Genomic DNA, 22,928 nt, shown 5'->3' with positions numbered 1-22,928 from the left:
GTGGAGTTGGTACAAGTGATCAGATTCTACATGTATGTTGAAAGGAGAGCTGATGGAGTACATATGATATGTAAGACAGGAAGAATCAAAGATAACTCCCTTGCACAAGCAATTGGAAAAGTAGAGTTATATTTTACTATATTTGGGAAATAGTTTAAGTGGAACTAGTTTTAGACATGAAAAGTTTGAAATACCTTTTAGACATATAAGTTGTCAAATTAAGCAGTTCAGACTTAAAGCTTTTAGAGCTTTATCCTGAGCCTTGAGAAGAATGTGGCTATACTACCTGAGTCACGTGGCATGCAGTTGCAATTTCTGCCTTTTTTTTTTCTGTAAACAATTAAGATCAAATGGTGCCAGAAATAAGACCCCCCTCACATGGAGCAATAAAATAATCTTTTTAGAATATAGCAATTTGTAACCAATCAAGTTGCTGTGACATAGGCACCTGGTGTTATATTTTAGAATGTTATAATCCTACTAGAACTTCTCTATTTCCCCCCAAATAATTAAAACCTTAACTTTTTCACTTTGGAAAACCCTGATATCATTCATTTGGAGTCAGTACTTTTCTGGTGGCCATTCTCACACCTTGCGCTCCAATAAACTCTGTACTTAATCATATTTTCCAAATCCCGTTATTTAAAATTGACAAAGTGGAGACAGCAGAAAGGCAGGAATTCAGGAAAGAGGTCTGGGCTGAAGTCATCCACATATAGATAGTGTATAAAGCTGTGAATGAGCGCAAATAGAAAAGAGGTCTGGAGGTGGAGCCCTAGAGCACTCTGATATTAAGAGATTAGGGAAATAAGGAAGAATCAGCAAAGGAGACTGAGAAGATAACAGCCAGAGGTATAGGAGGAAAATAGGGTAAGTGCATTGTCCTTAAAGGCAAATGTAAAATGTTTCCAGAAGAAGATGATGACCAACAGTGTCAAATTCTGTTGTTAGGTCAAGTAAAATAGGGTTAGAGAATTGATCATTGGGTTTAGCAGCATACAAATCCATAGTGACCTTGATAAAAGCAGTTTTACTGGAATGGCGGGGTGAGAGCTTCACTGGAGTGTATTCAAGAGAAAATGGAAGGAAAGGAATTAGACATAGCAAGCGTAGCTAGATCATTCTGGGAGTTTTGCTATCAAAGGAAGAACAGACATGATCGACAACTGGAAAGGGATATAGAATCAAGAGAGGATTTGTATAAGATGGCAGAATGTTTATGTGTAGATGAGAATGAATGATCCAGTAGAGAGAAAAAATAGGGCAGGGTTGCTGGAGCAGTATCCTTAAATAGATAAGAGGGCATCTAGTGACCAGTATGGCGATTGGCTTTAGATGGGAACTTGTTTGTGTTTTGGCATGGCCTTAAATGAGGTAGCACATGTGAGCATAGCTCTGAAGGGAACAATGGTATGTGCCCATAATCAGTCACATTATTTAAGGTCTTAGTGGAACTTTTGTTCTCTGTTTAAAAATTGTTCTTCAGTAATGAGAAATTGAAGGTATGGTTAGCAGTGATGTTAGAAGACAAGAAAAATACCAGTATTATAGGTGTTCTGTTCTATAGTGAGAAATGTGTCGGTGATAGGGGAGAGGGTTGGAATGTGGTATGATGTAGCCTCCAAGGAGACGAAGTTGTGATAGGTCAAAAGATTTTGTAGTGTAGTTATACTGAGGTTAATTTTGGGGATTTTGCAACTCATAAATAGAGAATGTTTAAGCATTTTTGTAACTGAACTCTAAAAAATGCCCTAGTTTGACAGATTGAATGACTTCATTTTATAGCGGAAGTTCGTTTAGGAATGGGCCATTGCTTTGTGAAACTTAACAAACTGGAAAAAGCTCGTCTGGCATTCAGCAGAGCCCTGGAACTCAATTCCAAATGCGTGGGAGCATTAGTTGGACTGGCTGTTCTAGAACTCAACAATAAAGAGGTATGTAAGTGAAAAAAGTATCTAGCTCCTAACTGCTTTGTCAGGCCCACAGCCTCTTATCTAAAACTCTTGGAGCCAGATGTGTCTTAGAAATTAAGATTACAGATTACAGAAAGGTACCTGTACTTTGTAATGTACAACACCCAGTTATTGGGGCACTACCCCAAAAGCAAACTTATATTTCTGTGGTATCACACTAGTAGGATAGGGTTACAATTCAGGTAGTATTGCCACCAAATGAGTTTGCTCCAAGATTACCAAAAAAAAAAAAAAAAAAAAAAAAAAAACAAACTTGTTTTTTAAGGCATTTAGATTTCAGAATCTCAGATAAGGGGTCGTAGACTTGTATATCAGTTTAGAATGCTTTCATTGCAAGTAACAAAAAACACATCCCAGTGCCTTAAACATAAGGGCTTTTAGTGTTTACTAAACCAATTGTCAAAGGTCTCAAATTTGATAGATCCTTGTCGTCAAACCTATGATTTTATATAATTCTGTCCTCCCTTCCTTAAGGTGCAACGTTTCTTCATCATGTCTGTCACCTCATAGTCACAAGATGGCTGCAACATCTCCAGCTTCTCATTATTACATCGGTCTCATAAAGAGGGAGGAAAGGGAAAGGATAAAAAGGCTTTCTCTTAGAGAAGCCCTGTCTTATATTGAGAAGGAAGCTCTCCATCATGCTTCCCCTTATGTATAATTGTCCAAAACAGGGATACCTGGGTTTCTCAGCCTCAGTACTATTGACGTTTTGGGCTGGATAATTCTTTGTTGTGGGGGAACTGTCCCTTCCATTATAGAATGTTTATTTTAACAGCATCCCTGGCCTCTACCCACTAAATGCCGGTAGCATTCCTCCAATTGTGATAACCAAACATGACTTCATCCCCAGTTGAGAACCACTACCTTAGGCGAGAGGAAAAGATTATCTGGACTGGTGTAGATCAATCATGATTCATCCCCCGGGCCTGGGAAAGAGGGGAAGGGAGCTTTCCTTCCTAAACTCAAAAGATTTTCACAGGCTACAAAATCTGGATTCTGTTAGCAGGATAAGTGGTAAAATGGCTGTTGGGTAATCCACCAGTATCAGTCACACGAAGAAAACAGCTCGGATCAATAAAACCAAAGGTGGTAGAGGCCAGGCATGGTGGCTCTCACCTATAATCCCAACACTTTGGGAGATCAAAGTGGGAGGATTGTTTGAGCCCAGGAGGTCAAGGCTGCAGTGAGCTGTGTTCGTGCCAGTGCACTCCATCCTGGGCAACACAGTGAGATCCTGTCTGAAAAAAAATAAAAATGAATATAAAGAAATAAAAACAAAGGTGGCTCTTTGTGGGAGAAGTAGGGGCAGGGACTAATAAAGTAGATGAGATAAGTCTCAAGCAAGAACTGAACAATAAAATAAAAAGGAAAAAAGTGACACACAAAAAAATTAAGGATTAAAAGGGAGATTTAATTACAAATGCAATACAGATATTTAAAATCATAAGAAGCTTCTAATCCGTTTTAGTGTCTGATGTTAGGGTTTATAACTTATTTCTTATGACTAAAGAAAACTTCTTAAAAAGTGCTAATTTAGTATTGTTTTCACTCCACCTTGTTGCGATGTTTTCTTTTAGGCTGATTCCATTAAAAATGGCGTCCAGCTTCTTTCCAGAGCCTATACTATTGATCCTAGTAACCCTATGGTATTGAACCACTTGGCAAATCACTTTTTCTTCAAAAAGGTAGAAGTATTTATTTTTAAATTCTGATTTTTGTTTTTCTGTACTGCAACTGATATTTTATTTCTTTTTTAAACTTGGAAAGAAATTTGAAAATATCAGATTTTTCCACCCCTCCAAATTATAGAGTTTGTTGTATTAGTTACCTGGGTGGTACCTACATTTGTTTATTCATTTATTTGCTTAATATTTATTGACCCCTATATACTGTAACCAACACTGTGGTAGTGATGTGAAGATTAGTAAAACATGGTTTCTGTACTCAAGGAGTTCAGTTTCATAGAAAAAGCAGCCATGTAAACAAATGTAAGTGTAAAAATAAAGGTATCTACTCATTTATGGTAGAGAAATGAGGAAGTGGTCAGGTGGCTTAGGTGAATTTTCACCAAGGCTACAGAGCTTTTGAACTAGGTTTTTAGGAAGAGGTCACTAGAGAGTTGAAAAGGGAAAGACACACAAATCTATGAAATAGTATATAATATACTTATGGCAAGCAATGCTTTGGATTCAGATAGTGGAGCATTTGTGTAATATCAGAATTTGGGCATACTATGTAGGGAACAAGGAGTCACTGACATTTTTATTTTGCATGTTGATCATGTTGTATTTTTTAAGTTGCCACTAATTCCAAGCAGTGGTATTTTAGGTTTCTTAAAATACTAAATCTACTGGGAGTAGTGGCTCACACCTGTAATCCCAGCATTTTGAGAGGCCGAGGTGGGAGGATTGCTTGAGCCCAGGAGTTCAAGACCAGCACTGGCAACATAGTGAGACCTCATCTCTACAAACATTTTTAAAAATTAGCTGGACATGGTGGCACATACCTGTAGTCTCAGTTACTCAGAAGGCTGAGGTGGGAGGATCACTTGAGCCTGGGAGGTCGAGGCTGCAGTGAGCCATGATGGTGCCACTGCACTCCAGCCCATGCAACAGAGTGAGACCCTGTCTCAAAAAAAAAAAAAGTGCACTTTATGTATTTACTTATGTAATCTTCATAGTAATTCTATGATGTAGGTAATCTTATTCCCATTTTGTGGGTGGATAAGTTGAGGAAGAGTTAATAGTCTAAAGTCAGTAATTCACTATGAAAGGGGAGTATGTTTCTACAGCCAGAGAGAGTAAAGCACTGTGGTTAATAGCTATGTGACCTTAGACTAACCACAGTGCTTTACTCTCTCTGGCTGTAGAAACATACTCCCCTTTCATAGTGAATTATTGATTAGGTTATAACTGTTACAGCACTGAAAGGCAACTATTTATGAAGAAGATGGAAATGTATCTTACAGGTAAACGAAGTGTTAGTCTAAGATAAAACAGCTATGCAAGCTAGTCTTATGAATTCACTCAGTTGACTTTCTGATCTTTGTTCAGGATTATAGTAAAGTCCAGCATCTGGCCCTCCATGCATTCCATAATACAGAAGTGGAAGCTATGCAAGCAGAGAGCTGCTATCAGCTAGCTAGATCATTCCATGTTCAGGTAATTTTATAACTTCTCTAAATGTCTAATTTTTTTACTTATAGTGTTTTAAGTCTTTCCAATACTTTTGTACATATTGGTCTTGTTTTATTTTCATTCTTTAGGAAGATTATGACCAAGCTTTTCAGTACTATTATCAAGCCACACAGTTTGCCTCATCCTCTTTTGTGCTCCCATTTTTTGGTTTGGGACAAATGTATATTTATCGAGGTGACAAAGAAAATGCATCTCAGTGCTTTGAGAAGGTTTTGAAAGCTTATCCTAATAATTATGAAACTATGAAAATTCTCGGCTCTCTCTATGCTGCCTCAGAAGATCAAGAAAAACGAGATATTGCCAAGGTACATCTTTTTTTTAAAGTCTTAGCTGTTTTCTGTTAGCTATCCCAAAACTCCCATTTCTCATTTCCTGTTATTGCTAGTAGAAATATGATAGAAACAGTTTTGTTAGCTGAGCTTGTTCCAGTTTAGATAACAAACAATGGATTTATTAAACAGACTTAAATAGCCCCCACTTTTTATTTTGACAACCTATAGATGGAATACTTCAGCTTAACAATCTCTTTTATCCCAGGGCCATTTGAAGAAGGTCACAGAACAGTATCCCGATGATGTTGAAGCTTGGATTGAATTGGCACAAATCTTAGAACAGACTGATATACAGGTATTTTAGTAATGTTTTTTAATTTCTCATATGATAGGTTTTTTGTAAGCCTGGTGTAGTGTCTCTCTTCCACTTAACACCTTTTTCTGTCAATCATGAAAATACAGGGTGCCCTTTCAGCCTATGGAACAGCAACACGAATCCTTCAGGAGAAAGTGCAGGCCGATGTCCCTCCAGAGATTCTCAATAATGTGGGTGCCCTCCATTTTAGACTTGGAAACCTAGGGGAGGCTAAGGTAGGAAAATAGAAATATTTCCTTCTTTTATACTGAATCAAGTTGAATGCACACCTTTTTAAAAAGTGTATAAACTAAATCTTTTAACAGTGTGATTTTTCTTTCTCATAGAAATATTTTTTGGCATCACTGGACCGTGCAAAAGCAGAAGCAGAACACGATGAGCATTACTATAACGCCATTTCTGTTACCACGTCATATAATCTCGCCAGGCTATATGAGGCAATGTGTGAATTCCATGAAGCAGAAAAACTGTATAAAAACATCTTACGCGAACATCCTAATTATGTTGACTGTAAGGATTTTAAACTTCTTTATGTAATGAAATCCCTTCATTCCCACAAGAGCAGCAAAAATTTAGCCTGAAAAGAAATTTAGAATTGATAGTAAAAAATGTTGAAGGTTCTAATGTCCCCATTTCTCCAGGGCAAATTCGTGGCCTTAAAACAAAGGTGCAGCTTTACTTACATTTGTGCTAGAAATAAGCAACTAAAACCAACTGGACCGTATTTCTATGACTAGGTTATCTTCAGTGGGTCAGCTACCTTTGTTAGGCTTTTAACAACTCCTTGGCATATTTGATAATGCATTTACCTTTGAAACATCCTGCTTTGATTTCATATGAACATTCTTACAATGTTTATAATAGTGAGAAAGAAAAGTGCTTTTCCTTGAAACAATTACTACTAAAATGTCCTAATTTGAGTTTTGCAACCTATGCATTGTAAAATATGGAAAGTTTTTAATTAAAAAATAATTTAGGCCTGGCATAGTGGCTCATGCCTAGAATCCCATTACTTTGGGAGGCCACAGTAGGGGGATCGCTTGAGTCCAGGAGTTCAAGACCAACCTAAACAACCCCAATAGCGAGACCCCATCTTTATATTTTAAATAATAATAATATACATAGTGTACTTTTATTTGTGTGTCTGAGGGTTTTTTTGTTTGTTTTTGTACTTTCCTTAAAAAGAACCTAAAGCATGATGCTTTGACTCTAGTAAATCAGGAGGTTTTTTTGTTTTTTGTTTTGTTTTGTTTGTTTTTAAGATGGAGTCTTGCCCTGTCACCCAGGCTGGAGTGCAGTGGCACAATCTTGGCTCACTGCAACCTCTGCCTCCTGGGTTGGAGCGATTCTCCTGCCTCAGCCTCCCAAGTAATTGGGATTACAGGGGCCCACCGCCACGTCCGACTAATTTTTGTGTTTTTAGTGGAGGTGGGGTTTTGCCACATTGGTCAGGCTGGTCTAGAACTCCTGACCTCAGGTGATCCATCCCCCATGGCCTCCCAAAGTGCTGGGATTATAGGCGTGAGCCACCGCACCTGGCATATCAGGAGCTATTAACTTGGTGCCTGTCATGCTGTTATGGATGCAAAAGTGATTTAAAATAAGCAAGATTTCAGTTGAATGCCAGACCGAATTTGAATTGATTTGATAGGCAGTAGTGAACCATTATTGGTTTCCTGAGAGAAGTGACATTTCCTAGAGAAAACAACAACTTTTCTTTTGTTGTTGTGTAGCACTTCACTATTAATTAAGGAAGAACCCCAGTTAGAGCCCAGGTCTTCTAAGTAGTAATACCTATTCATCAGACTTTCACTGTTTTGCCATATTACAAGCAGCTTTTTTTAAAAAAGGTAACTGACAATGGTGTGCATTGGAGAAAAATTAGAAACAGGCCGGTTCCAAGCTTTTAAAATAACTTAGCTTGAGATAAGGACTTGGACCAGGGAACTAGCATTGGGAGAGGAGTGGCAGAGGTTAAGTCTTAGATTTCAAATAGTAAGTCTAGATGATGACAAAATTATTCTTTAACTTGTTGGATTGATGATTGATATTTTTTCACCTTTGGGACTTTTCTGTTCCTTGTATGGCTGTATTAATGAAAACAATTGTTTCAAAAGTATGACTTTAAAATTATGATCCTTTATAGCTAATATTTGGGATATAAAAACTTTTAAATATGTTTTCAGGCTATTTGCGCCTAGGAGCCATGGCTAGAGATAAAGGAAACTTTTATGAGGCTTCAGATTGGTTTAAAGAAGCTCTTCAGATTAATCAGGTTGGTAATATTAACTCTTAGGTTTGAGAAATAATTATTTTCACTTTTCCTTCCCCATAAATCAGTTTTTCCTTTTAATGGCTACATCTTCCTGGTTTTGTCATTTTTTGTTTTGTTTTGTTTTCATTTACTTGTTAGATACTAAAAATATACTAGGTTGCATTGTTAATCATGTTATAAATAGGGACCATGTTTTTAATGTAAATCTTTCCTATTGTCTTCTTTGTTCCTTCTTCCCTTCCCCCATCCCGTCCCTTCACTCCACTTCAACAAATGTGACCTGGCTCCTGTGTTTTTTACTCTCTCTAGTTTACTTCACTTTCAGTTTAGTTAGTACCATATGAGAGAACTTTATAGCATAGTATCTTAGGATTTTGTATGGAACCATAGAGGTCATCTAAACGTTTTGATGGCCCACAAAAAGAAATAGATTTCACATCATAGCCTAGTACACACAAATGTGTATATGACAAACAACTGAAATGAAAGTTTCACAAATCATTTTTTGCTTTTGCCATTGGGCGATACACTGATATTTTTACTTTATTCCATTCTGTTGCATTTACTATGTAGATAACTAAATACTAACTAAACTGATTTTACAACTCACTAATGGGTATCAACTCAGTTTGAAAACCACTCATGGGGGTCTACAACAAGAAGTGTATATTTTCAAACAATTTTTTAATGATTTAACAATTTTTGTAAATCATTTTCAGGCTTCTGCAGCTGTAGATTCTCACTGTGAATCCCTTGCTTGCTCATGCATAAGTGTATTTGCAATACCAAATATAGTTTAGTATTTTTGCCTGTTAGTGATGGTTCCACATGTGTAATGTTTTGGTTGAGATTTTTAAATGGTGGACAAGTACCGTGGATGTGAATGTGGGAAAGTAATTTTAATCATGTAATTGGTCACAAGGCCTAATTTGCAGTAACTATTGCTGTTTTATTTAACAGCGCCTTATTGCTTTGTATGCATTTATGTTTGGATGTAAAGATTGTGTGTCTATCCAACAGGGAGCCACAGTATTTAAATTGACCAGCCTAATGTTACAACTACTTTGAGGTGGCCAAATGTAAACTGAAAGCCTTAATTAAAGTGGTGCAATTTTGTATAACTTAGCATTAGTAGTTCAATAAATTTAGATTGCCATGCAAAAAAAAAAAAAAAGAAAAGAAAAAAAAAACACTGTTATAATATAGCTTGTAAACCTCTTCAGTAATCAGCTATTGTGGGAAGATGATTGATCTCTCTCAAACTAAACTGCAGATTTTCCTTCTTCATATATGTGTGTTTCAGGATCATCCAGATGCTTGGTCTTTGATTGGCAATCTTCATTTGGCAAAACAAGAATGGGGTCCCGGACAGAAGAAGTTTGAGAGGATATTAAAGCAGCCATCCACACAGAGTGACACCTATTCTATGCTAGCCCTTGGCAACGTGTGGCTCCAAACTTTACATCAGCCCACCCGAGATCGAGAAAAGGTAATCTCTTTTTGTCCTTTTAAACAAAACTGATACTCTGCATTCTTGTTTGAATCTTTTTTAAGAGCACTTGTTTCTATAGGAAAAGCGTCATCAAGATCGTGCTCTGGCCATCTACAAACAAGTACTCAGAAATGATGCAAAGAATCTGTATGCTGCCAATGGCATAGGTGACTATAAAACTTGAGTACCCATAACAATTTGTTCTAAATGAATACTTTCAGAGGAATGTTTGTAAATCAGAATTTTTCTTAAAATGTGATCAATGAGTTGTTTTAAAATAGAATTTTTAGTTGTTTTTCTGACTCCAATTAGAAAATTCTTAAGTGTGAACGTTTTTATATCTTTAGGAGCTGTTTTGGCCCACAAAGGATATTTTCGTGAAGCTCGTGATGTATTTGCCCAAGTAAGAGAAGCAACAGCAGATATTAGTGATGTGTGGTTGAACTTAGCACACATCTATGTGGAGCAAAAGCAGTACATCAGCGCCGTTCAGATGGTAATAGCTTCTCTTTCAAGATATTTTTATATCTTGTTCATTGTTAAGCAGATGTTTTCTTAGCCATTCTGGCCCTGTCATGGAGCTGCGTGCTATCTCTTGTGATACTGTGTCTATTTAGAGATTTATAATTATATAATGCTAAGGCCAGGCTTTGGTATCCAGACAGAGATGTGAGTCCTGGTTCCACCACTAATTACATGCCTCAGGCAAAGGACATCCTTTCTGAGCCAGTTTTCCTATCTATAAAATGGAGATAATTGCACCTTAACTTCATAGAATTTTGTGAGGATCCAGTATGAAAACTACTTGGCACTAGCATGCCTAGCATATTAGTAATACCCAGTAAGTAGTAGGATTTAATATTCTTTTGTGTATTCAGTTTCTGAAACTGAACTGTGAGTTTTAGAAAGGTTAAATGACTTATTTAAAAGAAAACAGGCCAGGCATGGTGGCTTACGCCTGTAATCCCAGCACTTTGGGCGGCTGAGGCGGCCAAGGCAGATGGATCACGAGGTCAGGAGTTCGAGACCAGCCTGGCCAACATGGTGAAACCCTGTCTCTACTAAAAATACAAAAATTAGCTGGGCATGGTAGCATGTGCCTGTAATCCCAGTTACTCAGGAAGCTGAAACAGGAGAATTGCTTGAACCTGGGAGGCAGAGGTTGCAGTAAGCCAAGATCCCGCCACTGCACTCTAGCCTGGGCGACAAAGCAAGACTCTGTCTCAGGGAAAAAAAAAAAAAAGAAAACAAAACAACGATAAGATTTAACGACGTAGAATTTTTTTATGCTTACATTTGTTGAGTGCTTGAGCTCGAAATAAAAGTCATACTTAGCATCCATAAAATTAAAAAGTAAAAAGGATCTTCAGCTCTATGGGATATATTATGGTCAGAAAGGAAAAGCTTACAAAAAGTAGACGAAAAGAGCAGTCCAGGCTCTGAGAAGTGGTTTACCTTTTTCTAAAATGGGTGGGTTATTATCAATATTCAGAGTATTGGGAAGTCAATAATCACAGAAACTCACAGAACCCAGATTGCATATGGTAGCTTCAGAGGTTGTGTTTTGTGAGGTTGACCTTCCTGATCTGCTGAATGATAATGTTGCCTTTTATAAATGCAAATTAACTACTAGGTATATTCAGGAAAAAATTGTCTTAACCATTTTTCATGAAAAAGGTCTTACCTATGACAAGAGGTATTCCATGGTCAAAAAGTGCTATGTTCATGTCACAATTAACACTAGTATTGTATTGGTTTTACCAAGAAGTTAACAACCAGAACTGTAAGACTCCTCATGCTCATTGCCAGTAGGTTCTGCCCATCGTTAAGAAAGGTATAGATGGTAAAACCCAAAGGACAACAGTGTATGACTTCTAATCAGTGCTCAATAAGCTGATTCTAGATAGTATTGCTAAAAATATGAAAAAGGCTTTCCAATCTATTTACCCTTTCTTTCAATGTTGGTCCAAATTTCAAATAGAAAGAAACCATTTCAAGCATCTAGTTTTTCTAATGGTCAGATTTTTTATGTTGTGAAAATGTATCCTGATGAATCTCAAAAATCATTCCCCAAATTATTCTCTGAAATTAATCATTCAAAGGGTAAAATACCTTTTTACAGAGCTTTAAAATTGCAATGCCATTTTGCTACAAAATGAAAATGTCATTTATTCTTTGTTGTGTTGTAATTAACTTTTTTCTTTTTTTGTAGTATGAAAACTGCCTCCGAAAGTTCTATAAGCACCAAAACACTGAAGTTGTACTCTATTTGGCCCGGGCCCTCTTCAAGTGTGGCAAGTTACAGGAATGCAAACAGACTTTGTTGAAGGTAAAAAGGAGAGATATTTTTCCCATTCATTTCTGTGCTACATTGTATTTTTTAATTCTTTGTGATGCATGTTCACATAGCTACTACTTAATAATACTCTGCTGTCTAAAATCCTTTTCATGTCATTTGAATGTATGAAATATTTATTTTTTATTCGCAGGCTAGACATGTGGCACCCAGTGATACAGTTCTTATGTTTAATGTGGCCTTGGTCCTGCAAAGATTAGCTACCTCTGTCCTGAAAGATGAAAAAAGTAATCTGAAGGAAGTACTTAATGCTGTGAAAGAACTGGAGCTTGCACACAGGTAAAGATTTTGTAGAAACAACCTATGAAATGCTTTGTTTGGTCTATGACCATATAATCTTGAACTCTTCCGATTTTGTCTGAAATGGTTTGTTTAAAGCCATTTGTCTCAAGCTGCTGAAAATCACTTCCTTCTAAAGGTGGTCTATTATAATCATTCCAGCAATAGTTAAGCCAAAGCAGATAGCAGCTGCCACCAGGTGGTGCCAAACTATAGTCAGGATCCTGCCAGATTTGGATCTTGTAGCTTGACCTCTAGAACTGGCTGGTTAGCTTTGCAAACTTGCCATAGATTTTTTATTAATCTGACAGTAATGTAACCCAGCATTTTACACATGTGAAATTTTTTAGACACTTATGTTGGTTTTCCATTTTACACCAATGTATCTTTTAATGGGATGTTGATTTTCATTGAACTAGGATTAAGGTTTTACCTCTTAAATAATGCTTAATAGTTTTATTCAGTTTAGCTTAAAATTTATTTAGCCATATAGTATTTATATGGTGAGTCAGTGTGTGGTGAAATTAAAACCTGTTGTCTCTTCAGGTTTTGTCCAACTTTATTTTTATTCTTGTTTAACAATTCTTGCCTTGCCTGGTAAATTATAAGTGCTTTCATGGCCTGAGCCCCGTAACCTCTATCCTGACATATTTAGTAAATTTCATGTTTAGTAAATACTCGTTGCTTGAATTGATTTGTGGTTATTTGTGAATTTACTGATAATATTAAATATAACTTAGACCATCTTGATGAACATGTCTATTAAATGTAATGAGTGGTATAAATTTGTGTAAATCAGTCAATATGCAAACCTTTTCTCAGACTTTGTAGCACAGATTAAATTTTTTAAGGGCTTTATTTCATTAGAATCTCTTTTTTTTTAAGTGGTATTTTCTCGTTTCATTTAGATACTTCAGTTATTTGAGTAAAGTGGGAGATAAAATGAGATTTGATTTGGCCCTTGCTGCTACAGAAGCCAGGTAATGTTACTATTTATGGAAGGTGACTTTGGGTGAGGCAGTGATATTTGCGTGGGCTGGGAAAGTGCCACAGTAGGGAACAGAGGTTCCTGACCTTCCACAGGTCAGTCTTTCACACTTCTCTTGGAGACTCTCTAATCTTTGCCAGGACTTTTTCCTTTCAGGGAATTGGACAAAATAGCCTTAGTACAAGTACTTGAGTTGTGGGGGAAAATACTTTTCTATTTTACTTACGTTAGCTGTGTCAGCCTAGTCAAGATAAAATTCATGACTCTGAGTTATATGTAAAGATAATGTTGGAAATCTTTTTAGCTGTGCTTTGAGAGGACATTTATAGTTTGGAAACTTAACATAGTTGGCAGTATTGGCTTATGATAAACTAAGTTAACTTTGCTAATTAAGACTCCATGCATTGGTATAGTATGGGAAGTGTAATGCAAAAAAAAAAAAAATTTTTTTTTGGCTGGGCGCAGTGGCTCACACCTGTAATCCCAGCACTTTGGGAGGCCAAGGTGGGCGGATCAGCTGAGGTCAGGAGTTCAAGAGCAGCCTGACCAACATGGAGAAACTCTGTCTCTACTAAAAATACAAAATTAGCCAGGTATGGTGGTGCACGCCTGTAATCCCAGCTACTTGGGAGGCTGAGGCAGGAGAATCACTTGAACCCAGAGGCGGAGGTTGTGGTGAACCGAGATAGCACCATTGCACTCTAACCTAGGCAACAAGAGCAGAACTCTGTCTCTTAAACAAAAAAGGAAGAAAAAAAACATTTTTTTAAAAAAAGACTTCACATAGATCAGCTAATGGTCCTGCTTCAGATTTTTTAATTTGTATAAGGAAAATAGATGTGCTGAGTTTTTTAATATAGTAGTTACATTCATGTTTCTCTAAACCTGAAATGTTCCAGGCAGTGTTCTGACTTACTGAGCCAGGCCCAGTACCATGTGGCCCGGGCACGCAAACAAGATGAAGAAGAGCGGGAGTTGCGGGCCAAGCAAGAGCAAGAAAAGGAGCTGTTAAGGCAGAAACTTCTTAAAGAACAGGTATCTTGTATTTTCCAGTTACACTGGAATTAATGAATTGTGTGCATGCATACACTTTGTATGTTTAAAAAAAAAGTCCTCTGCCAGGCATGGTGGCTGACGCCTCTAATCCCAACACTTTGGGAGGATGAGGTGGGTGGAGGGCAGATCACTTGAGGTCAAGAGTTCGAGACCAGCCTGGCCAACATGGTGAAACACCGTCTCTACTAAAAATACAAAAATTAGCCAGGAGTGGTGGCATGCACCTGTAATCCCAGCTACTCGGGGAGCTGAGGCAGGAGAATCACTTGAACCTGGGAGGCCAAGGTTGCAGTCAGCCGAGATTGCACTACTGTACTCCAGTCTAGGCAACAGAGTGAGACTCCGTCTCAAAAGAAAAAAAAAAAAAAAAAAAAAACCCTCTGCTTAGAATGGTAGCCATTAATTTTTCATCATAAGAAAATTTTCAGTGGGGTTTCTTTTCTACCATTTTTCCTCATAGGAAGAGAAACGTCTCAGAGAAAAGGAAGAGCAAAAGAAACTTTTGGAACAGCGGGCCCAGTATGTGGAAAAGACCAAAAATATTCTTATGTTTACTGGTGAGACTGAAGCAACAAAAGAGAAGAAAAGAGGTGGTGGTGGTGGACGGGTAAGATATAATTCCTGCTAGCACGAGTGACCTCATGCTCTGTCTTTTGGCTTTGAGAAATGAGGATAATTGGTTAAATTCCTTCTGTACTTACTAGTTTTGACTTCCTCTTTTGTTAAGAGACAGTCTTCCAACACAGAGAATGATTTAAATGGTATCCAGTATTTAGCAATGCATTCCAAGGTTAGCTAAGTATATTTTACCTTGTAGTTATCTTTTAAATAGTTGATTTTTGCAAAGTTTTAACCAGTTGAGACTTTCGTCTCAATTAGAAGTCTTTAAAATATGAGCCTAGCCAAGAACCTCTTCCACGTGGCTTAGTAAAAGATCCTTCATTTGGGCCGGGCACAGTGGCTCATGCCTATAATCCTAGCACTTTGGGAGGCTGAGGTGGGCAGATCACTTGAGGTCAGGAGTTCGAGACCAGCCTGGCCAACATGGTCCATGTCTCTACTAAAAAGTACAGAAATTAGCCAGGTATAGTGATGCATGCCTGTAGTCCCAGCTACTCGGAAGGCTGAGGCACGAGAATCACTTGAACCCAAGAGGCAGAGGTTGCAGTGAGCCAAGATTGCCCCACTGCACTCCCGCCTGGGCAAAAGAGTGAGACTTCATCTCAAAAAAACAAACAAACAAACAAAATCCTTCATTGTCAAATGACTGATAGGATAGGGCCCCTTTCTGTACCTTAGCATTCTAACCACATTCCACCAACCAGGAAATAACTGACTGTAGTCTTGTTTGGATTTTAGCGTTCTAAGAAGGGAGGAGAGTTTGATGAATTTGTCAATGATGACACTGATGATGAGCTACCTATATCCAAAAAGAAGAAGAGAAGAAAGGGTAGTGGCAGTGAACAAGAAGGTGAAGATGAGGAGGGTGGTGAGAGAAAGAAGAAAAAGAGGAGAAGGTAATGTTATCATTAATGTGTTTTAAGTAACCTCATAAAAGTGGTGAAAGGCCTTTTACCTTCTGAATCTTTTGATGTTTAGAATTTATGAACACTTGATCCAAACAGTGAAGCTTTTTGTGCCCCCACTTCCTACTTTAATCCTAAGATAGACCCCAGTACAAAATCCACTGAGTACTTGGGATTTCCATAAATCTCCACAGCTTTCCTTCTAAGAGCTACAAGTTAGTCATAATTGCCTTTCTTGTGTCTCTAAATATTTATTGGAAAACGTGGTTTAGAATAAGACCTGGATTGTGTCCACACTAGCTGTGCATGTGCAATCTTGGAAAAATCACTAAGCCTCAGTTTCCTCTCTGTCGTTGGTAACAGCAATGCCTACCTCATGGTTTTTGCTCAATGCGTAAGATGTGAGTGTGTGTGAAAGCGCCTTTAAAACCACCCAGTGTGCTCTGCTGTTAAGATCAAGGATGCCCTACCCATTTCTCATGCGGAGGGGCCTCCTAAGCTACTTTGTCCCTCTCTTGTTGTGCTATCCTGTCCAGGAACCTCCATTCAGTTATCTTACCTAGACTGCCTTTCCCAACCCTTGGCCGACTATATTTGGGAAAGAACCTGCTAATACAGTAAGACACAGACTTGTGGAATTGAAGCTGTGGTGAGGATATTAGTAGCAGGCCTGGAATCAATAGTTGGGAAAGAAGGAAGAGGAGGGGAAAGATGTTGAAGTCTGGAGCCTGGGTCTTTTCTCATCTTCTCTATCACTCCACCAACTGCAAGATTCAAATGCAAATTAATGAGAGCTCAGCAGTGACTAATCAGCAGACATTGCATAAATACATAGTTTTTACAGATTTCTGAGCCACGTGCAGCAAGAGTAAGTTATGTCTCCTGCCCTTGAGGAGTGTACAGTATGATTGAGGACAGCACCCATATAGAAGAGGATTCAGAATGAATAATAATTTAATGACAAAGTAGTCTGGAACTTTATAGGTAGGCTCTTGACAAACTCTCTCTTGGTGTTCACTATTAAGACATCCGAAGGGAGAAGAAGGATCTGATGATGATGAAACAGAAAATGGCCCCAAACCGAAAAAACGACGTCCACCAAGAGCAGAGAAGAAAAAGGCTGTAAGTTTATAGTACTGTGTTTTTCTGTCCCCTGGTAGACGTGAAAGATTGCAGTACACTAGAATACATTCTTTCCTTGCAGCTTTCTCAAGCACAAATGCTTGTTTTCAAAGTTCATCAGTGGCTGTTTGATTGTATCATTGTAATGCAAACCCAATTTAACAAGATGGCCTAATGTAAGAGTCTTGACTAATCTATTATGTTTGACATTCTTTAGCCCAAGCCAGAACGTCTGCCTCCATCAATGAAGGGAAAAATAAAATCCAAAGCCATAATTTCATCAAGTGATGACTCTTCGGATGAGGATAAACTTAAAATTGCTGATGAAGGGTAGGATATTTTCTCTTTGTAAATTCTTCTCATGATGTAGATAAATCAAAAGTGATTACTAATCAGCCTGTCTGTACTAGGAAAAATATACTTTCCTTTCTTTTTATTTATAAATAATAAGAGGGGTGGGGACAGACTTGAAAATTGGAGGAAATAGATAACTGGGAGTGTTGCTGTGCCGAAATGTCTTCTCCCCAGCTTCTTAGAATCTGAGAGCTGGAAGAAACTTTAACCTGCCATTTTGTCCTACTACATCTTTTCTCTCAAATAAGAAAACCTTTTTTGAAGTCTCATTTCTTCATGGATGTTAGCTGAAATTTCCTAGATGACATCCTTCTAAATGAAATGTATCATTTTGTTGCCCTACTGTTGACACACTGAAAGTGTTACAGATAGCCAGGTCCTGGTCATATGGAGACAGGCTATTTCTTTTTATTATTATTTATTTATTTATTTATTTATTTATTTTTGAGACGGAGTTTCGCTTTTGTTGCCCAGGCTGGAGTGCAGTGGCAATCTTGGCTCACTGCAACCTCCACCTTCTGGGTTCAAGCGATTCTCCTGCCTCAGTCTCCCAAGTAGCTGGGATTACAGGCATGCGCCACCATGCCCAGCTAATTTTGTATTTTTAGTAGAGATGGGGTTTCTCCGTGTTGAGAGAGGCTATTTCTTGACTGTTTCCTCCCCTGTTGTGCAGTGGTAAGTCAACAGTAACTGCTCCATGGAGGACTTATCCTAGACTCCTTCCACAAGACTCTCCTTTAGTTCATGGCCCACCCAGTGAAGCAATATTTGATTTTATTTGTCCTAAACTTGCTCCTCAAGCTCAAGTTGTCCCCCATTTGGATTTCTCAACCAGGTCTCTTAATACTGTACTACACTGTGTTCTTCTGTAGCCATCGTTTTCATTTATTCATTCAACAGACATTTGAACGTCCAGTGTGTGAGATAGTATAAGTGCTGGGAATACAGAGAGAAAAGATAGGCCCATAAATTCTCCAAGGAATTTCTGCTTCAGAGGCAGTGGAGAAGAACAGATAAACCAAAACCATGTTGTAGGCTGGGCGCAGTGGCTCACACCTGTAATCCCAGCACTTTGAGAGGCCAACGTGGGCGGATCACTTGAGGCCAGGAGTTTGAGACCAGCCTGGCTAACATGGTGAAACCCCATCCCTACTAAAAATACAAAAATTAACCAGGCATGGTGGTGTGTGCCTGTAATCCCAGCTACTAGGGAGGCTGAGGGACAAGAATCGCTTGAAACCAGGAGGCAGAGGTTGAAGTGAGCTGAGATGGATGGCACCACTGCACTCCAGTCTGGGTGACAGCATGAGACTCTTGTCAAAAAAAAAAAAAAAGCCCTCATTATAGTTGGATTAATGTTATCATGTAAATTTGCATTACTGTTCTCCAGGAACCATACCTAGTCTTGAGTTTGGGTGGTGGTAGGAGTTGTAAGAGATGTTTTTTTCTAAAAGAAAGGGTGTTTGAGTTGAGTCTTAGAAGAATTGGGATTCCTGAGGCAGAGGTTAGCATGTTGAGGAGGCTAAGGCTTCTGGTGGGGATTGGACTCATAGGGAGGTAATCTATAAAGAACCAGATTTGCAGTTCTGGCCAGGTGAGGTGGCTCACGCCTATAATCCCAGCACTTTGAGAGGCTGAGGCAGGAGGATCACTTGAGGCCAGAAGTTGAGACTAGCCTGGGCAACACAGTGAGACTCCATCACTACAGAAATTTTATAAAAACAAAATAAACAAAAACAAAAAAGATTTGCAGTTCCCTTTTTCTCTGAAGGCACCAGCTAACACATCTGGATTGTTTTTCCTTAAAGCACTGTTTAGCCCTTGTCCCCATAGTGTTACCCAGGTCTGTTTAGAGACATGCATGATCAGTGTAACGAAATACGTGGTTTTCAAAGACTGAGCACTTTTAAATATGTTGGCAGAAAGGTCCATTGTGAGAGGCTGAGCTGCTTCCAGATCTGTACCTGAGGTCAAGGCCAAGTTTGTTTGAGCCACTTGCATCAGTTAAGCTTTGTCCTGACCATCATAAAGTTGTTTGCTTATTTGGCGAGATGGAATGGAGTGAATTGGATCCCAGGGAAGACCCACAGGTCTTTAATATGTATACAGAAAGAGAGTAATATATTTCACTTCCCTCACCATTCCTAGACCGAACTCTGTGGGATTCAGTATTCCTTTATTGGAATATCTGTCATGAAAACCAGAACTAAGGAATGTGCCAGAGAAGTGTGTCTGTGCCAGAGAAGTGTGTCTGCTCCAAAGGACCGGTCACGGTGGTTAAGGGAATGTTCTTTCCTCAGAGCCTCCAGGAAGCCAAGACCCTGAGGGTGCTGCCACCATTCTAAGCATAAGCATGACTTCCCCTTTCCTTTCACATATCAACTGACAAGTAGAGGAGAGAGCTTGGGAGCAAAGGCAAATAAACCAAAGGGCCCCTTTAGCCCCAGTTCCCTATCTTGACCAAGTCTGGTCATGGTGGAGGGGACCTAGTGCAGTAGCAAATCTTAGGACAGGAATAATGACCTCACTCTCCAGGTACCTGTTAGCAGCGATGGCAATAGGACAGGGAAATGTCCTTTGAAACCCTTTTCTGCCTTTGGAAAAGGGTTAATTCTTCAAAGTCTTCAAGCCAGTTGAGATCCTGGATTTCACCTTTGTTGCTATTAATTTGTGTATAAAGATAAACAAATGTATCCCTTCCTTTTCATAATTTTATATATGCAATTGGGAAATGCTTCATTCTGATAAAAAGTGCCCAGTGAGTCACCATCCCTGTTTATATTTTGACTTATAGCTAAAGTGCCTTATCTTCTTTTCCTTTTTAAACCTTTTTGAGTTGTGAAATATATCACATTTACAGAATAGTACACAAAACAAGTATCACAAAATGATACCTGTGTAACCACTATTTAGGTCAAGAAATAGAATATTAAATGCGCTTCTGTTTTAAAAGCACATTGTCTGCTCATCAAGGCCCCAGTTAGACAGAATCCTCAGCTTCTAACCAATGATCATCTTTGCCAGACATCCCAGGAACAGCAACAGCAACAGTGACTCAGACGAGGACGAACAACGAAAGAAACGTGCCTCATCAGAGAGTGATTCCGATGAGAACCAGAACAAGTCTGGCAGCGAGGCTGGCAGTCCCCGGAGGCCACGAAGACAGCGGTCAGATCAGGACTCAGACAGTGACCAGCCATCCAGAAAGAGAAGGCCCTCCGGTTCTGAGCAGTCTGACAATGAATCTGTGCAGTCAGGGAGAAGCCGCTCAGGAGTTTCTGAGAACGACTCTCGCCCAGCTTCTCCAAGTGCCGAATCAGATCACGAATCAGAGAGAGGATCTGATAATGAGGGTTCTGGCCAAGGCTCTGCAAATGAATCGGAACTAGAGGGATCCAACAATGAAGCCTCAGATAGAGGCTCAGAACATGGGTCAGATGATAGTGACTAGGTTTTATTTCATCAATAAGCTTCATCTCTGGAGGAAACTTTTTTTAATATATGAAAGCTGTGATAAAAATGTTTCAGATGTTTAGTCAATTGTGAAATTTTTCTTAAGGCAGTTTTCTTTTCTATCAGTTTGTATATTACTAAGCCCCAAGAGACATTTCCTGTGCTAGAGTCCAATATTTGAGTCTCCTGTGCAAATGAGACTATTCTTTGTGGTACAATTCCACCTATCATATGTGAAAACTGCAGTAAAAATAAACCCAGATGCTAAATCATTCCTACAAAGGTTTGACTGAAACCGTGGCAGATGTCTCATCTTCTTTATATGTTAAGCAGCATACTCTTTTGATTTTTATTGCAATCTTTTACCAAGTGGTGCACAAACTTGGTATTGATGTCTTTATTCCATTTTGAGTTTAGATTGAGAATATTTTTATTTTCTGAAGGCAGAGATATCTACTGTATAATTGCACCAAAGTACATTTGAAAGGAAGGTTTTCAATAGTGTAATACTGCAGCGATGTAGATAAAATCACAAATATATAATTTGTTAGGTTGAATAAGGTGTGGAAAATGCTTTTCTGTTCGTAGAACGCAAAAACCTACCTAAGCCACGTAATAATAAAATTCTTTTACCAACTTTATGGGTAACTTCGTGTCTTTTTTTGTTTGATATATTTGTGCATGGCAGTGTAGCATAAATTATGCAAATATTTGAAAAATCCTACATTAAGCCTCAAGACTTTTATAATTCTTACAGATTTGTGGAGTGTTTATTTTAAAGATGCAAGAAAACTAAGGTACAAGCATGTATTTTTATTTTCAGTAATTCAGTAATTAACAGTAATTTTTTTATGTAGTAGTTTGTAAGAACTTTATTGTAGCCAATAAGTATTAGTAAATGTGCTGTATTAGCCATTGAGGTGAGAATGCAGAGATAAAGTTCCCTTCTTGTCTTCAAAAATTGAGTAAAGATAAATTTATTGTTCCTGTGGTGTGAGAAATAGGGTGATGATGTTTGCACAGGTTGTGGGAGCAAAAAGGAGGTTGGAGGAAGCAGTGAAGACAAGGTTTCTTGAAGGACAGGAGTCCTGAGATGACTCAGCCTGAGCCAGGGCTTCTGCCTGTACCTCAGGATCAGCCTCCCATTTCTTAGTGGAGTTGGTGTCAGCAGGAGCGGGCAGCATAGATAATGGGCCTAGTGTAGTGGCTCGTGCCTGTAATCCCAACATTTTGGGAGGCTGAGGCAGGAGGATCGCTTGAGGCCAGGAGTTTGAGACCCTCCCTGAGCAACCTAGCAAGGCCCCAGCTCTACAGAAAATTTTAAAAATTAGCCAGGCGTCGTAGTACACACCTATAGTCCCAGCTACTTGGGAGGCTGAGGCAAGAGGACTGCTTGAGCCCAGGAGCTCTAGGTTACAGTGAGCCGTGATTTTACCACTGCACTCCAGCCTGGGCAACAGAGCTGAGAGCAGAGATACTGGAACCCAGGAGTCCAGGACTGGAATCTCACTTCATGACACTAATCAGCCATGTGACTTTGGGCAAGTTACTTCCCCTATATAGGCCACATGCCTCATCTAAATCAAACCATTTCTCCACTGTTAATCTTGAAAGCCTCAGTTCAGTGTCACAATTAGAGAATAAGACTTGCATTGTCTTTTTAAGCAGACTATCCCATTATAGCAAAAGACTATATACCCAACTCGGGAATGTTGTGAGGATGATGAGTTAAGGTAGGTGAAGTGATGAATGCATTGTAAATTCCCAATAAAATTATGCATGTGATTGAATTGGCTCTGAATGTTTGGCACAGTTCATCAAGCTTGGCTCGTTTAGCCTAAGTGGGGACTAGGTCAGTTACTCTTTCACAGATCATACTTTAAAAAATTCTTCCTAGTTCCCTTTGAGAAAAATATTTTGAATCTCCAGGAAATGTGACTTTCCTGGAGTTTTTAAAGTATCCCTTGTTTTGGTTCCACTAATGAACAATTTCCATCCCTGGGAGTGTCATTAGCCAAAAGAGGCAAGAAAGATCTTTTAAAGGATAATAATATCATCTCAAACTGGAATTTGGAGGCTATGATCAGTGCAACTTTTGTCATAGGGGTAGTTTCTGATGCTCTGGTCTTTTGGGTGTGGTAGGAAGTATGAGTTGGTGGCAATGCCTCCTGTAATGGCATTATGGGCCCAGGAAAGGGTATATGCT

The 22,928-nt window shown here is 38.8% G+C and overlaps 1 protein-coding gene across 2 annotated transcripts in view; it reads left to right on the top strand.

Moving 5' to 3' along the window:
* CTR9 (CTR9 homolog, Paf1/RNA polymerase II complex component) overlaps positions 1-21,363 on the top strand; it is a 28,591-nt gene extending 7,228 nt beyond the window's left edge. The window contains exons 6-25 of one of the 2 annotated variants that reach the window (XM_055282420.2): positions 1,786-1,934; positions 3,554-3,661; positions 5,030-5,137; positions 5,242-5,478; positions 5,711-5,800; positions 5,908-6,036; positions 6,148-6,331; positions 8,008-8,096; positions 9,400-9,585; positions 9,668-9,755; positions 9,936-10,084; positions 11,801-11,917; positions 12,078-12,223; positions 13,132-13,203; positions 14,111-14,246; positions 14,728-14,874; positions 15,627-15,784; positions 16,819-16,915; positions 17,133-17,245; positions 20,294-21,363. In XM_055282420.2, coding sequence (XP_055138395.1) covers positions 1,786-1,934; positions 3,554-3,661; positions 5,030-5,137; positions 5,242-5,478; positions 5,711-5,800; positions 5,908-6,036; positions 6,148-6,331; positions 8,008-8,096; positions 9,400-9,585; positions 9,668-9,755; positions 9,936-10,084; positions 11,801-11,917; positions 12,078-12,223; positions 13,132-13,203; positions 14,111-14,246; positions 14,728-14,874; positions 15,627-15,784; positions 16,819-16,915; positions 17,133-17,245; positions 20,294-20,720 — 2,930 coding nt within the window. In that variant the 3' untranslated portion in view covers positions 20,721-21,363. The remainder of the gene's footprint in view (positions 1-1,785; positions 1,935-3,553; positions 3,662-5,029; positions 5,138-5,241; positions 5,479-5,710; positions 5,801-5,907; positions 6,037-6,147; positions 6,332-8,007; positions 8,097-9,399; positions 9,586-9,667; positions 9,756-9,935; positions 10,085-11,800; positions 11,918-12,077; positions 12,224-13,131; positions 13,204-14,110; positions 14,247-14,727; positions 14,875-15,626; positions 15,785-16,818; positions 16,916-17,132; positions 17,246-20,293) is intronic. The other variant, XM_055282421.2, reaches the window with a different exon arrangement.
* Positions 21,364-22,928: the final 1,565 nt, after the last annotated feature.

The sequence above is a fragment of the Symphalangus syndactylus genome, chromosome 6, assembly GCF_028878055.3.
Source record: "Symphalangus syndactylus isolate Jambi chromosome 6, NHGRI_mSymSyn1-v2.1_pri, whole genome shotgun sequence".
Taxonomy (NCBI): Eukaryota; Metazoa; Chordata; class Mammalia; order Primates; family Hylobatidae; genus Symphalangus; species Symphalangus syndactylus.
This window is presented reverse-complemented; position numbering and strand designations above follow the sequence as displayed.